The 14364-nt window shown below is 45.2% G+C and overlaps 1 protein-coding gene across 9 annotated transcripts in view; it reads right to left on the reverse strand.

Annotated features, from left to right (window-relative positions):
- The window catches only part of ARHGEF9 (Cdc42 guanine nucleotide exchange factor 9), a 221387-nt gene that overhangs the window by 23272 nt on the left and 183751 nt on the right, over nt 1-14364 (reverse strand). For all 9 annotated transcript variants that reach the window (XM_074835375.1, XM_074835376.1, XM_074835380.1 and 6 more), the window contains one exon: nt 7874-8005. In XM_074835375.1, coding sequence (XP_074691476.1) covers nt 7874-8005 — 132 coding nt within the window. The remainder of the gene's footprint in view (nt 1-7873; nt 8006-14364) is intronic.

Raw genomic sequence — 14364 nt, forward strand, 5'->3', positions numbered from 1 at the left:
GAAGAACCAGAGGGAACGAGCAGGGTTTTTCAATTTACTCCTGAAATTTGTCCTGATTTTCCTGCCTGCCAGCTCTCTATCTTCACTCTGCCCAGCCTGCCGTGAGCAATGAGAGCATGGCATGCTGCCACTTTGCCATGTCTTTGGGTATCTTTAGTCATAAGGGCTTTCAACGTTCTTTAGCTTTTTAAAAAAAGATTCAGAGCCTACATTTTTAAAATCTAATTTACCTTAAAGCGACCCTTTGAAGAAAGCAGCCCAGCCTGCTTTTCATGAACACTGAGGACACAGTTTTTCATAGCATTTGTTCATTTAACTTAACCCTACTGTGGGCTGATTTTTAAGATGGGACAGTTACGCACTGTTCTCATTGACCTCCCTGGAGCCCGAGTGCATTGCAAAACTGTGCCTCTCTTCTGTCCAAATGAAACCCTAAAACTCAATGAACTTTTCTTAATATTTCTGTCCTAAATATTCTTGACACCAGAAAATAAATCTAAGCCCTGCTAAGTGGTTGGATGCCAGTGACTGTGAGCTGTGCCATCGCCCTGTTGGACACAGCAGATTGGGCTGAGCCAGCCTTTAGGAGCCAGGAAATGGGGTCTGCACAGCGCAACTCGAAAATATGATGAGGGATGGATCTTACTAGAAACAGGGGGATGTAACACCACCTCCCCAACACAACCTCGGCCACTCGCTTCCTACCACAAACTTCCTAGGATGGGCCAAATTGTTTGTTACAAGTTTCCCCAGGGGCCACGATGGGAAGAGGGGAGCTGAAATCTCTGCGATATCAGTTTACGTAACTCCTTGCACAAGGACAGCTGTGCTGGGGAGGTCGGCAGATTCCTGCCAAATTATTCAGCAGTGTCTGTCTCCTGAGTTTGGAAAGAGACATTTGATTCATCCTTGCCAGCTCCATGAAGCTGCAGTGTGGGATCCGAGTGGGGGAGGACTGGAGTTGAAAGCATTTATGTGGAAATGCTATTTTCGTTCAATGTATTTGGTGGAACATCAGTGGCATTTTGATGCCTTGTTCCACCTCAAGCCCCGTCACATTGACTGTGAAGCAGTGAGGAAAGGGCGAGTGCATTTCCAAAGAACTAATAACAGGAAGAGACGGGAAACCCTTCTGCAGACACGTCACTCAGCTTTTCTGGTCTCTCCAGTTTGTTCCCAGGGGCTTAAAATTGTGCTGCTGAAAAGCCACAGCAGGAGGAGGGTTTGATTTTCAGTTCTTGAGGTTTCGCTTGTGGACCAAATTTACACCCACTGCAATCACAGGAGTGATAAATTAGGAACAGAGTATATTGTATAGCATCTTGCATATCTGTATGGCTATATGAGTAGGCTAAACCTGTTTCCTGTCCAGAACAGAAAACAGACTGTGAAGGACTCTAAATTCAGCCCTTTCTGGATTTTACCATTCAATTAGCAACTAGCAACCTAAAGCCTTCTCCCGCCCTCCTCCAGCTGGCTCCTCTGGCTGACCCTGAGGTTTTTTTCCCCTGCACCTCCTGCATCCCACCCCTCGAGTCCACCCTCCCCTCTCTTCTCTTGCACACTGAGCAGCAGAAGGGCAGCAGGTTGCTGCAGGTTGCTGCCTCCAGTCAGAGCAGCCCCTTAGCACGAGTCCTGCAAAACTGCGCTCAGGGCACATAACTGGCAACATCCCTGCAAAAGGATCACCGAGCAAATGCATTCAGGGCTATTTTGACTATATAAAGGAATGTTTTCTTTTCTTGAATATGCCATATCTGAAAGCTATAAAGTACCTTTTCATAACTGTTTTTAATATATATCCTGTCAATTGCTAGAATTCATCCTTCATGTTCAACTATCTGCTAGCCAAGGAGACTGACAGGAGGATCAAACTTCCTTGCCATGCTCTATGGTCTGGACCCACAGAAACCTCTTGTCTGCAGACAGCACCAACTGATCATCTGGGCATGAATGTGAGGCTACATCAGTGGGGCTGTGGAAACATTATTCTCCAAAAACTTCATTTTAGACTTTGCTTTGGGGCTGTGACCAAGCCAGTGTATTTCCTTTGGTCATCTTCATGCTCATCTAATCTCATCTCATCTCACCAGCTCAAATAGCAGCATGCCTTGCCTGTCAGTGCAGCACACCACCAAGCCTCTACCAAGCTGCTGTTTGAAAACACTGAAACACAGCCTGACCCATTTTCCCACCCTGCTGCAAGCTGGACACAGGCTGGACCCAAAACATGGCATTTCATGGAGATCTGCGCTACTAGGGGGAAAAGAGAAGGGGTGGGAAGTGCTGCAACAGTCAAACACTGTTCCTTGCAGGGCAAAAAGCCACTTAAAGTAATAAGAATTGTCCCAGTGCTGCTCTGTGTTTGCAAACAAGATTTTCGGCTAGCCCTGTGAGACCTATTCAGCCTGTAATAATAGCAGGGCCGTTGTTTTGGTGAAAAGATTACCTCAATGTTTTTAACAGAAGTGATATAGGAACTCTTAGACCTTCTTACACTAAAAGGGCTCAGAAATGTCTCTTTTATCTTCTCATTTGGAAACCTGAACTGCAGTGGAGTTTGACAGCATTATTTTATTTACTCTATCTCCTATAGCACAGCTATTTCTGGCTGTCTGGCTACTGCTATTAAACTGGTCTCGCTTTGCTTCTCATCCAACCTGCTTTGCTCTGAGAGCTCAAGGGAAGACAGCAATAGCAATAAACCACAAGCTGGAGTTCGCATTGCCTCTTGATTACAAGAGACGCAAAAAAAGTGCAAACGAAAACTAAATGTGTTTCATGCAGTCACTGATCTTTCGCGCTGTCAGAAAACACTAAACACGGAGCCCCATCAAGGACTGTTCGACCACTGGTGAAAGCAAAGCATAATTTGGTGCAGAAAATTGGTTAACCCTTCAGACTTTATACTGTCATTTCCAGCCTAATACCACAGCGCTCTCGAGCCCGTTGGGGAAATCCAAACTATTACCAAGCACAGAAAAAAGGAGATCCTCATCTATTACATGATAAGCACCTTGAGCATCCCCCAACATAACAAGCTATGATCATAATTAATACTGCGTGTCAGAGTCCTGCATAGTAAGTACTACGATTTGCAAATTTAAAGCATCTCTGTGTCACACTCTCTCTATTTCAGGGTGATAAGAAAAACAGACCTTGTGCCTTTAAGACAACATCTTTTAATACTACCATCATCAAGGATTGACTTAATTTTTTGGTAATTACAGTTAGCATACTGGAATGTATTCTTCCTTCCTGATAACAGACATATGGTAAGGCAAACTGAGGCCAGTGCTTGCTTCCTACACAGTTTATTCCCTTCTTCCTTTCCCAAAAGCATTTTTGCATTACGGTAACCAACCGACAGTCTCTTCTGAAGAAAGCACCACTTTGTACTCATGCACACTGCAATGTTGCAACATCTGGTTCAGGAAACCCAGGCAGAAAATTCATTAGGGGAGTTCAACATTAACCCAATAGCTGAAAGTTACCCAGCCTTGCTAAGAAAATCTAAATCAGGAGTTGTCCCAGTGGCTGTTTATCAGGAACTAACTCAGTGCTCCTCTTTGTAACAGGTTCTGGATATGTTCTGCAGTACCTACCTACATTCCCTGGTATTTCAGCATTCAGTTTATTAACACTGAAATGGTTGACATGGCCATTTCTTCTGATTAAACTTCTCCTTTCCTAGCACCAGAAAATAATTCAGCGGTGATATTAAGAAAGTGACCAGTGCTGCCTCTGATGGGAAAATCTAAGCCAAATGTATATGTAAAGCTCAGAAACCATTTTTATTTGTGAAAATTTTCCCACACAAGTTGCTTTGCAAGGTGTTTGCCAGAAATGAAAGCCGGCTGCCATTGTGTCAGCTTCTCCACCTGCTCCTACTGCTCTTATTCATGCAGCCCTCGTAAATCTTAGTGCAAGCTTCCTGCTTGGAAGAAAGACTTAAATATACCCATACTGGTGGAGATAACATCTGTCAAGCACATTTGAATGCAGCCCTTTATAATTACTCATTTTCACAAACTAGGTCTCTGAAGTCCAGTCAGTTCTCCAAGACATGGTGGCCATGGAAATGCATTCGGGATTTCTCAGTCTGAGGAGGTGGAACTTACACTGACAACCAGGGAAGGGTCGGAGCTTTGCCACTGGATCTGACCAGTGCCATCACTCCTTTCCTGACAGATGCACTATATTAAAGATCAGTTCATTATAGTCATATTAATATAGTCATACAGTTCAATATAGTCATATTAATGACTATACTAGTACCTGGTTCTTTGCATGCAAACAAACCATCAACCAGGTAATCACCCAGCTGTCCATATGCCCATTGGCAGACAGACCCTTGGCTCAGCTCACATTGCAAAAGCCCTTGGAAAAATCCTAGGGGATGGAGCCAGTGGGAAGATAACAAGGATGTTCATGTTCAAGGAGCTGCTCCCACCGGCAGCTCTCAGTCCATCCTACCTATCTGCTGAGCAGCAGATCACCTTTGTAAGACGAGTGAGCAATAGGATACAAGGGGGTAATTCCAACCTGAAGAGATCGGTGGACACCTGCAATTTCAAAAGGCCAGGCAGATGCTGTACCTTGCTTGAAATATTTGGGAATAACTAATAAATACAGTGAATGTTGATCAGTGAGCTCCTGTCTGTCAGACGGCTGGCCTGGCATTACTGATGATCTTCTGCAGGCGTATCAAGCAGGGGAACAACTAGGTGATAATCTCAAGAAGAATCACCCTGAGAGTTATCCTCCCTCACAGAAACGTCTTGTCCAGATGTCCAACAAATAAAGGCCCCGTAACCTTGAAACGTTTTCAGACATCAACAGAAAGAGATGGCAAAGCTTCTGGAAAGTAGGCCATCTTCAAAGCAGACAAGGGTTTATTTGGAAATATGTTAAGTGCTGCTGAAAGCAGATAGCTGGATACTAGAAATACCACCATAGACAACAGACCTTACTCCTTAGGCAAAGGCATCACTCGGTGGATCAGCAGGAAAAAGAAACATGGGAATTCTTGGTAGTACATGACAGGAGTCCTGCTGAAGCCTTCCTAGGCCATCTGCCTGAAAAGCTGATGGACCACACCTGATCCAACAGATGAATGGTAGAAACAAAGATGGTTTTAGAGTATGTGGACTGTGCCTTGTCTTTAGAGGCACACAAAGGACACAGAGCAGTTGAACTGGAGCAGTCCTAATTGTTTACTGGCTGATAGCAAACTGCTATGAAGAAACCCAAACTTACACAGGGGTGGGACGACATGTTACTTTGCACACAGCACTCACCTTAAATAATGGGTACAAAATGAGTTGTTACTTTGGCTATAAATAGAATTTTTTTAATACTCTGCCTGGGTTCAGCAGCAATACAGCCTGCCCAAAAGATCAGCAGCTTGCAATACAGACAGAAACAGGGGTTGAGGGCCTGTATTTAGCAGTGTGCTCTCTTGGGACTGATATATCCAGCACATTGGTTGGCTAGAAGCAGAATGGTGCTGAAATTTTTGTAGCAAAAGAAAAACTGCCTTTCACCAGCACTTTTCCAGATACTGGAAGAATTCATATACCATCTTCCTGGACCTAACATGCATCTACTGGTATCAGCAAATGTCACTAACACCTCACCTTAGCCTATTGGCATGAAGCTGATTCCAGACAGTTTTGCCACATAGAAATTATTTCATCTTCCATCACACGAACCAGTGAGCAGGAATCTGACAGTCTTTGCAATGTCAGCCCACTGTGTAACAAGTTTTGCTGACAATGGAGTTCAAAGGGAATGACAGAGAATACCAACATCCAAAACTGTCACAGAGCTTATGATATCGAACTGTATCTGTTCCATCAGAAACTCATGTATCAGTATCTGTCAAACCACAGAACCCATATACATTACTAGGGGATTCAAAAGCATAGAGGTGTTGCAGCTGTAAACATCTACCAGGCAGACAACAGGTAACGAAGGTGAGGATGATGTGCAGATAACCGCAATGAAGATCTGGAGGAGTGGGAGATCTTGTTTGAAATATATGCTTGTCTTCTAGAGCCTCTCAGGATATCTGGCTCGCCAGATACTGATATTGGACTCACCAGATGGGTTACCACCCTCTGCCTTGTCACCCTAAAGCTCAGTGGGCACACAGTCCCACAAGACCTCGGCTAGCGGCAGAAGAGCTTGCCAGATCCTGACATGGAGGCAATCTCTGCCAGGAAGACCCAGAGCACTGTGCTGTCTCCAAGACAGCTGAAATCCACAGGGCATTTTCCTGTGAAGGCATCCCTTGTGCAGCACTGCCACACTCACACACCACAAAATGCCTTTTGAATACACAAGGGAAGAGGACAGTGTCACACTAACACTGTTTGCATACTGATACAACCTTTCAAGCCCCCAACAGACTGCTGTGAATTGCTGAACGCTCTCCACTCATACTGATGACCATGGAAATCCCAGCTCTGATTTTCCTGGGAGTTAAGGGAATGCTTGATACCTCTCTGGATCAGACCCAGAGCAAACCAAACTGGATGCTGCCTAACGAATCAGAAATTCAGGGTCACAATCAAAGTGTAGGAGGTCAAGATTAAAAATTAAACTCAGCTGTGTACTTCCAGATTCATTTTGACAGTTCTCTGAACATCTGACTTTGTTATTGTTGCTCTGTGGTTATTTTTTTTTACAGAGCTGGGAAAGAAGTAAAAGGCACAGCACCGAGGAGGGGAAAAATAAGCACATGCATTCCAGAAGGCAAAATTTCAGTCAACCATGACTCAGGAGAAGAAACTGCCACCCACTGAACTGCACAGGCCGCAGCTCTGCATACCGCAGCAGCGGGCAGTGATGCCGTGGTGAGTCAGGAGCCACCCACGCCCCCACCCACGTCGCTTCCTATGGCAGGCAGGGCACTCCTCGGAGGGTTGCCACATGGCGTGGGTCTTGCTCAACCTTTCCTTAGCATATGAGATGTGACAGGAACACAGCCCTGGTGTGCTAGGCCAGAGATGTCTGCAGCTCGCCCTCGCTCCCACTTGAAGCTGGTCCAGGAGACTCCCTCTGCACAGTTATCTGTGTAGCTGCAGTGCAAATGTCAATGAATCCCACTCTCAGAAGACAGAAGCACCCAGGACTTATAAGCTCTGTCACCTCACTTCAAACAGTTGTGATGTTAATGAGCTGGGATCACTTTAGCAGGACTACAGCAATACAGCTATGATACTGCTGCTTAACACAGTTGCTCTGAAACGCAGTTCACCTGCTGCTATTAATACTACAACGCATTAGCATCAGTATTCTTCGCTACCTTTCTCTACTTGCATGATGGGTTTCATGGCAGAGATATGCCCTACAAAATCCAGCGCAGCAGCTACATGAGGATGAGGTTTAAAATGCATTTCACCAAGTGACAGCACATACACCCTGCTACAGACCAGGCTGCTGCCTGATATATCTTTGAGAGGCAACAATCATCATTTTAATGCAATAATTGAGTTGTTTGCCCAAGCGCCAGGCTTCATAGTTCATATAGAAATTCTAGGGCTATCTAATCCCAGATCACATGCTGCAGCCAAAACCCAAAAGTAGAAGAGAGGCAACAAGCCAAACAAGGGGCACATGAGAAAAAGGCATGAAATGAACAAGCGGAGGCTGGATTTGTTACGAGCATAAAAATCCCTCTATCACAGTATACTCACCATCCTGTAATTCAGTATTTCTAGCACGTGGATTGCCCTTCCTCAGTGCTATCCATGTCCTCTTCTGCACGTGTAGCAAACAGCCACCTTGCCCTAAAAACCACTTTGGACTGGAAAGCCTGTCCACAGCATGTCCTTAGCCATGCTGCTTTCTCCCTGGATGTCCTTACCTTCTTGCAGAGAACCATCTGGTGATCAAAGAGGAAGAAAACACGCTGCTGGTTCCGTCCATAAGGCTGGTAAATCCAGGACATCTCTCCCGTGTAGATCAACTCTGAGCTGCGGTCCAAGATATCATCTCCCTAGAGGGCACAGAGAACGAGGCCGAGTGAACCACCACTCCCAGCCAGGGCAGTGGATACGCTTCTCTTTGCAGGATGGGGAGAAGCAACAACCAAATAAGATTTTGGCCCTTCTGCAGCTCTCAAAGCCACCCCATCTGACTTCAGTCCAGAAACTGGAGATAGGGGATCATTCTGAAGGAAGGGAAGTAAATGAAGTAAGTGTGGACACTCAAAGCACAGTCATTACAGTTCCCATTGCAATGAGGAAAGAGCTGCTCCAGACACTGTCCCCATTCCCTGCTCTCCAGGTACCCCCAGACCCTGGATCTTGCTACAGGTGCTGGTGGCATCCTGAGAGCAAAGGCCCTTCCTCCTGCCCATGACAGAGCCACTTCGTATTCAGGGTAATAAATCCCCTGGCACCCCCTCACTTTAAAACAGCATCCCAAAGCACATCCCCTCCTGAAATCTCAGGCCAGCTACCAAAGTCATCTACACTGGGATATCAATTTCCCCACCTGTGAGGCTGCCAAAACTCACCCCTCCAGATAGTCTCCTCTCTTCCCACTCATTCAGGCAATTAGTCCCTTCTCCCATAGCTCATTAGAGCTCCCCATCTCCAGAAACCGTCAGGACCACCCTGGCTTCACTGGCAGCCTCCAGCCCCCCCGGCTGGCAAGGCCTCCCTGGCCGGCTGCCAGAATGCCCTCACCCTTTCTCTGCCTCCGGCTAATGCTTATTTTCCTCTCCAATTTTTTTTAAGGACTCATGAGCAGATGGTCTTGAAAACACAGTGCTTGCTCTCCCACTCTCTGAGAGAACAAATGGAGTCACCCTCCACTAATTGGGATGAGCTGGACTTTCTAAAAAGTTAATTAAAATCTATTTATTAAAAATGGGTGAATTCACCACCACCTGCCCTGTGGGCATCTCAGTATATCTCTCACTCTGAAACACCACAGAAGGAATCAGGATGACTTCAGCTAAAATGTAAGGAGCAAGATTCAGAAGCAAGTGAAAGATTTTTTTTTTTTTTTTGGCTCTGAAACTAGTGCAGTCTGGCTTTGAGGCCAAACTAGAACCAATTTCTGGGACAAGACCATCCCGAAACCTCAGCAAACCGCTTGTAAAGGTTCATCCATCTATAGGGGACATCTAGATAGACACACTTTTCTGGTACTGCTTACACTTGTAGGTGCCAAAGCAACCAAGAGTCACCCCCCACTCCTAATTTCTTGGTGAGGATTTCAGACTGCTGTTCAGGTAAATGTGTAATTAACCTCTCAGCATTGATTGGAAGCAACTGCCTGAGTCCCTGGGCCCTGTGACAACAGCAACTTCATTAAGTCACTGCATCACCATGCTGCAGCATAGACTTTCAAATCGCCTTAAGAGAGGTATTTATCCACCTCTCTATCTCACTTCTGTGGCTGTGGTATCTGAAGACCTAATTAGGGATAACTTCCCAGGAACACAGAGGGTCATTCCCAGAAGGATGGGCCGTGCATCATGCAATGTTTCAAGAGTGTGGTGTCAGGGTCCTATTTCAGCTGTGGTACCTCCTGGCCAGAAACCAGGGACTCATGTGCTGCTGCGATGGCTCAGGTATAAGCAAGCCCTTGAATGAGAAGCCTCTGAAGAAAACACACCAGCTCCGGAAATTGTGGGCCTTCCTGGCTAAACATGAGCTTATATGAAGAAGATTCACACAAGCCTATGGATGGGAGCTTTTATGAGAGGGGGCGAGCCTAGAAGAGGCTGGCTGCTAAAAATAGAAAGCCAGTTCTGTCTTTTACTCCTCTGGTAGCATCTCAAGCCTGAGGACACACCGAGGACTCTGTAAACACTTCTACTTGATTAGCTGAATCCAGACTGTATAGTCCCTGCAAGCAATATAAAACAAAAAAATTCAGATCTGAAATGATAGGATTTGTATTGCATTTTTTATGTTGGGAAAATAATTTTTATATACAGTCTATAGGCTAGAAATAGATTCTTTCCAATGCTGGGTTAGCAAATTTGGAAATATATATTGCAAATAGTTTTGGCCTAGCACACGGCTGGCCAGCCTTCAGCCCCCAAGAGCAGCATCTCCATGGCCCTGCCCGTTCCTCAAACCCTCAGCTGCTACAGTAATACACCAGTGTGGCTGTGTTGCAAGAGCCTCCTAGAACAGATGCAATGAACCTTGAAAGGCATTTTTTTTCCTGACATAGTTATACCAACTCTTTGAACAGCATGACCCATCTTCTGCTAGTGCAGCGTCCCTACCCAGGGGGCTCACGGGGTCAGTTGCAGGGTGGCAGGCAAGGAGGGAAGCGTTTGCTTTTCTGCTCCACTGCTAACATGACTACCCCAGCATGCCTTGATACTTGGTCCCGACTTGAGGCAGGCTTTCCGCAATGCCTCTCCCAGTCCTCCTCTAAAGACAGTCCTAGGCTTGGATCCCTTCAATCCTATACAATACTAGGAAAACATTTTCTTTTCCTTTTCCATTTTTTTCCAAGCAACTCCTAAAAAGGCTGGATCATCTATATCCTTCTGTAAGTTAAGAGAAATACTGCTAAAAAAGGAAGAGGCTGAACTTTTAGTTACTCTGAACTGTCACATGTCCTACTGACTTCAGCAGAGCACAGCAGCAAAATGGCCAAGAGAAGACTAGATGACCTCCTGAGGTATTTTCCAACCTGAGGTATCCTGTAAGACTATAATAAAAAACCTCAGCCCTCCCCAGCCTGCATCAAGGGTTTTCACTGTGCATCCTGCTACATACGAAGGACAGCAAAAAAGAAAGCTGACTCCTATGTTCTTCATGCAGTCACAGGCAGAGTACAACTACTTAGTGTGCAGTAATGGCAGGAGAAGGTCACCCAGATCTAGGCTGGACATGTGCTTCATGCTCCCTTAAGCTTGCCAGCACTAGAAAGACATATAAAGTCCTAGGGCTAATCCTGACTGTTGCAGCAGAGGGTCAGCTCTTCTGCTGCTGCTGCTACGGAAAGATGTCGATCATCAGCCCCTCCAATTATCCTATAGGTGACCATCACTTTCTGTAACAAGGAACTGGGAGGAACCAAAGGGTTTTTACTAGTGTCATGAAAGAAATGCTGTTTGGAGCACCAACATAACAAGGAATGGCACTGCGAGCTGCAGCACGTTACATCTCCCAGTCTGCCCTGCTCCTTCTTCCCATGAGCAATCCCTGAGCAGATGCTGTCCCAGGCTCAGAAATGCTCAACAGCCTGTCAGACCTGCTCCCCTGCACCCCAGCCCACCTCCTGACATGGCTCTTTGCTGTCACTGCTGGGCACAAAATCCCCTTTACTAGTTAACATTCAGCGAGCAGGGCTCTCTTCTGCCTGACACTGCTGTTCTTTAATTAGAGATTGACAGGCTGATTAGCACTCTGGGCTACAGAAAGATCAGAAAAAGGAAAGCGAGAGAAATGTTGTCCTTTTCATCAGGCTCACTTTTTGATACCTTCTGTTGCTGGGGGGTGGGGAAGAAGAAGAAAAAAAAGAAGGATCTGTTTCAGTCCCTGATGCAATTTTTTTCCCAGGAGGATTTCTCATCAGGCTGTCCTCACTTTGAAAACAGTACGTTGGTTGCATGCATGGTTTTTTTTCATGTCATTCTTGGATTCAGTAACATAATATTAAGCTGAGGCCAACTACTATATATTACATAATTAAGGGCACCAAGTCTTGATTTAAAGGACCTGTAAATAACAAGAATGGGAAGCAATTTTAAAAGACAGTGTCTATTATACTGCTCAATTATATATATTTTTCCCTTCATGTAAATTTAATACTCTTGAAACCTGCCAAAGTGGCAACCCATGGGAATCTTTGGTAGAAATATATAGATATCTACATAAACCAAAGTAATCTGTTTAAATAGCAAGTTAAAACTAATCCAGGCTGATGAGCAAGGCTCTCCCTGTGCCAAACATCCTGCCACTGGCTCGGGGACCTCCACAGATCCCCTCCCAGGAAATGGGTGCCACATCGCCTCCCTCCTCTGAGAAAAACCTGGGCTAAAAGGGAGAAAAGCATTGATGGCAGCTGCCACGAGGGCTGGAGAGGGAGCCTGAAATGCTGAGGGGGTCACTGCTTCATTTTGTTTTAATGTGGTTCAAGATCTGTATGAAAAGGCATAAAACACAGCAATTCTGAGGTGCGTGAAAGTGCAGATCTGTTTTCCATCTCCACATAATCTGCAATGGGCACTCAGCAAGGGTGTGACTGCACTCAAGGCTGCAGTGGGCACCACAGTCATGCCCAAGCAAATGGCAAGCTTGCAAATCCTGTCCAGAAGCAGCACCGCAGCGAGCTGGGCACTGCAGCATGCTCACCAGCGTGCCTCCATGGGCTTGCAGGAGCGTGGTGAACACGCCCCCCCAGTGGCTGTCCAGCAAAGGCTGCACAGGAGCAGACATAGAGAGGAAGGCTAGGATGTACCGCTCTTTCACTCCTACTGCCTCATTTGTGTTCCCATAAATACAGCACTGCCAAAATTGGGGCTTGAAGGACTTAGAAATGATGACAGGCTTTGTGGAAATAATCTCTTTATAGTACTGTTGTGTGTGCACATATATCTAGATATTACCCACTAACCTTTGAGATCTGTAATTCTCCCTCTGAGGGCAAAAGCACAAGAAGGGACTGAGCATGTAAAGGCTGCCCAGGATGGGCTCAGTCTGGCCTGTTTGAAGTCTGATCCAGAGAAGACTTTGCAGGCTGTTCTGAACCCACTCCAGCTAACTTTGTGTGCCGGTTTTGCCTGCCTGCTCTTAAATGTCACTGTTTTGATCTGAGGGTATTTAACTACAAGCAAGGGGATGATGCTGAGGGAAGGGAAATAGAGGTTGAACATCAGGAAACACTTCATAACAACGAGAGCTCTCAGACATTGAAAGGTCTCAGCAGGAGGTGGTGGAAGCCCTACATTCTGTGACGTTAACAACTGAAAGGACAAAAGGCACTAGAGAATTTGGTGTGGGCAGGGGCAGCACCTCTCTGGGTCTGTTTATATACTGGAAATTCAGGTTACAAAATAAAGAAGTGAGTCATACATGGCAACAGTCCAATTCAGGCTTTTTGGTCAAGATCACGTTCCTACAAATTATAGAGGAACACAGTTCAAAGTGATTGGGATTATTTCTAATTTACAGCAGTCAGTGAGATCAAAATCTTCCCTTAAGATTCTGCTCAGTCATTACTTGTATAAAGCTGCCAAAGCTGCCAATAATTCCTTAAGACTTCACGCCCTGGCTGCCACAGCACACTTATCAGCTGCCACTAGAGTCAGGCCAGCCTTTCTTGGTCCCATTCGTAATTTAAACCATCAGACCCTGCTTATGTGACTTCTTGGAAAAAAAATCTGGCCTTGGTTACCTCAAGGATATTTGCGTTTTTCAAATGCTCACCCTGAAATTCACCTTCATGGGGCCATGTAGAAAATCTTGAGGCATAAAAATGATTTCTGAAACGCACAGGCACAACTCCGTGAGATTTAGTAAAATCACTTCTGTTTATATTAGCTAGGACATGCCCCCTACTCTTTCTATTTGTTTTAGCATCAGCAATATGTATAAAATCTCAATAACACACTCTCCTTGCAAGAAAATGCATACACACACTTTGTATACAAGAACATTTCAAATATTCACTCACTAAATATTTTTTTGTTTGGTTTGGATATTTTCTTCTTCTTTAAAAATCTTTTTCCAACATCTCATTGCAAAACACGGGTAAATTTAGAAATGAAAATGCAATTTCAAATTAGAGAGTCAACATCGTTAGTCTAGAGATGCTGAGGAAAAACAGACATTTCTCCAAATGAAAGATTTCAATGTGCTTAAACATTTAGCCTTGGTTGCTGCTGAAATAATTCACCAAGTGCAACATACAGTGGAAATTGGGGATTATCTCTATCTTGTGCCCTGGCTGGACTTCTGGTGAAAAAGAGTCTGAACTGATAATTATTTCTCCTACTTCCTGCATAGTTCCTTCTCATACTTAGTGCTTTTTCCAGACTGTCTCGAGGAAGACTGTGCTGTATGCCCTGGGTCCATGCTGCTATTGCTCGTTTGCACTGCTGTGCCGGCTGGAGAGATCAGGAAGCCATTGTGACACACAGAGGGACAGAAAGGTAGCACTTTTGGGTACAGATTCTAATTAGAGCAGGAATAGGGCCTCAGAAAGATGGGAGAGTAGTGCTGTGGGGTCCTCTCTCTGTTTCAGTGAACATTTAATATAAACTGGATAAGCATTTGTAGAAGCACAAAGTTGACTGCAGGTCACTCTCAGCTGAGTCTCAAGATGAACTGAGAGTCATTGTATTCTACTCTCTGACCCAGATAATAGATGCATGTT

The sequence above is a fragment of the Strix aluco genome, chromosome 10, assembly GCF_031877795.1.
Source record: "Strix aluco isolate bStrAlu1 chromosome 10, bStrAlu1.hap1, whole genome shotgun sequence".
NCBI classification, from domain to species: domain Eukaryota; kingdom Metazoa; phylum Chordata; class Aves; order Strigiformes; family Strigidae; genus Strix; species Strix aluco.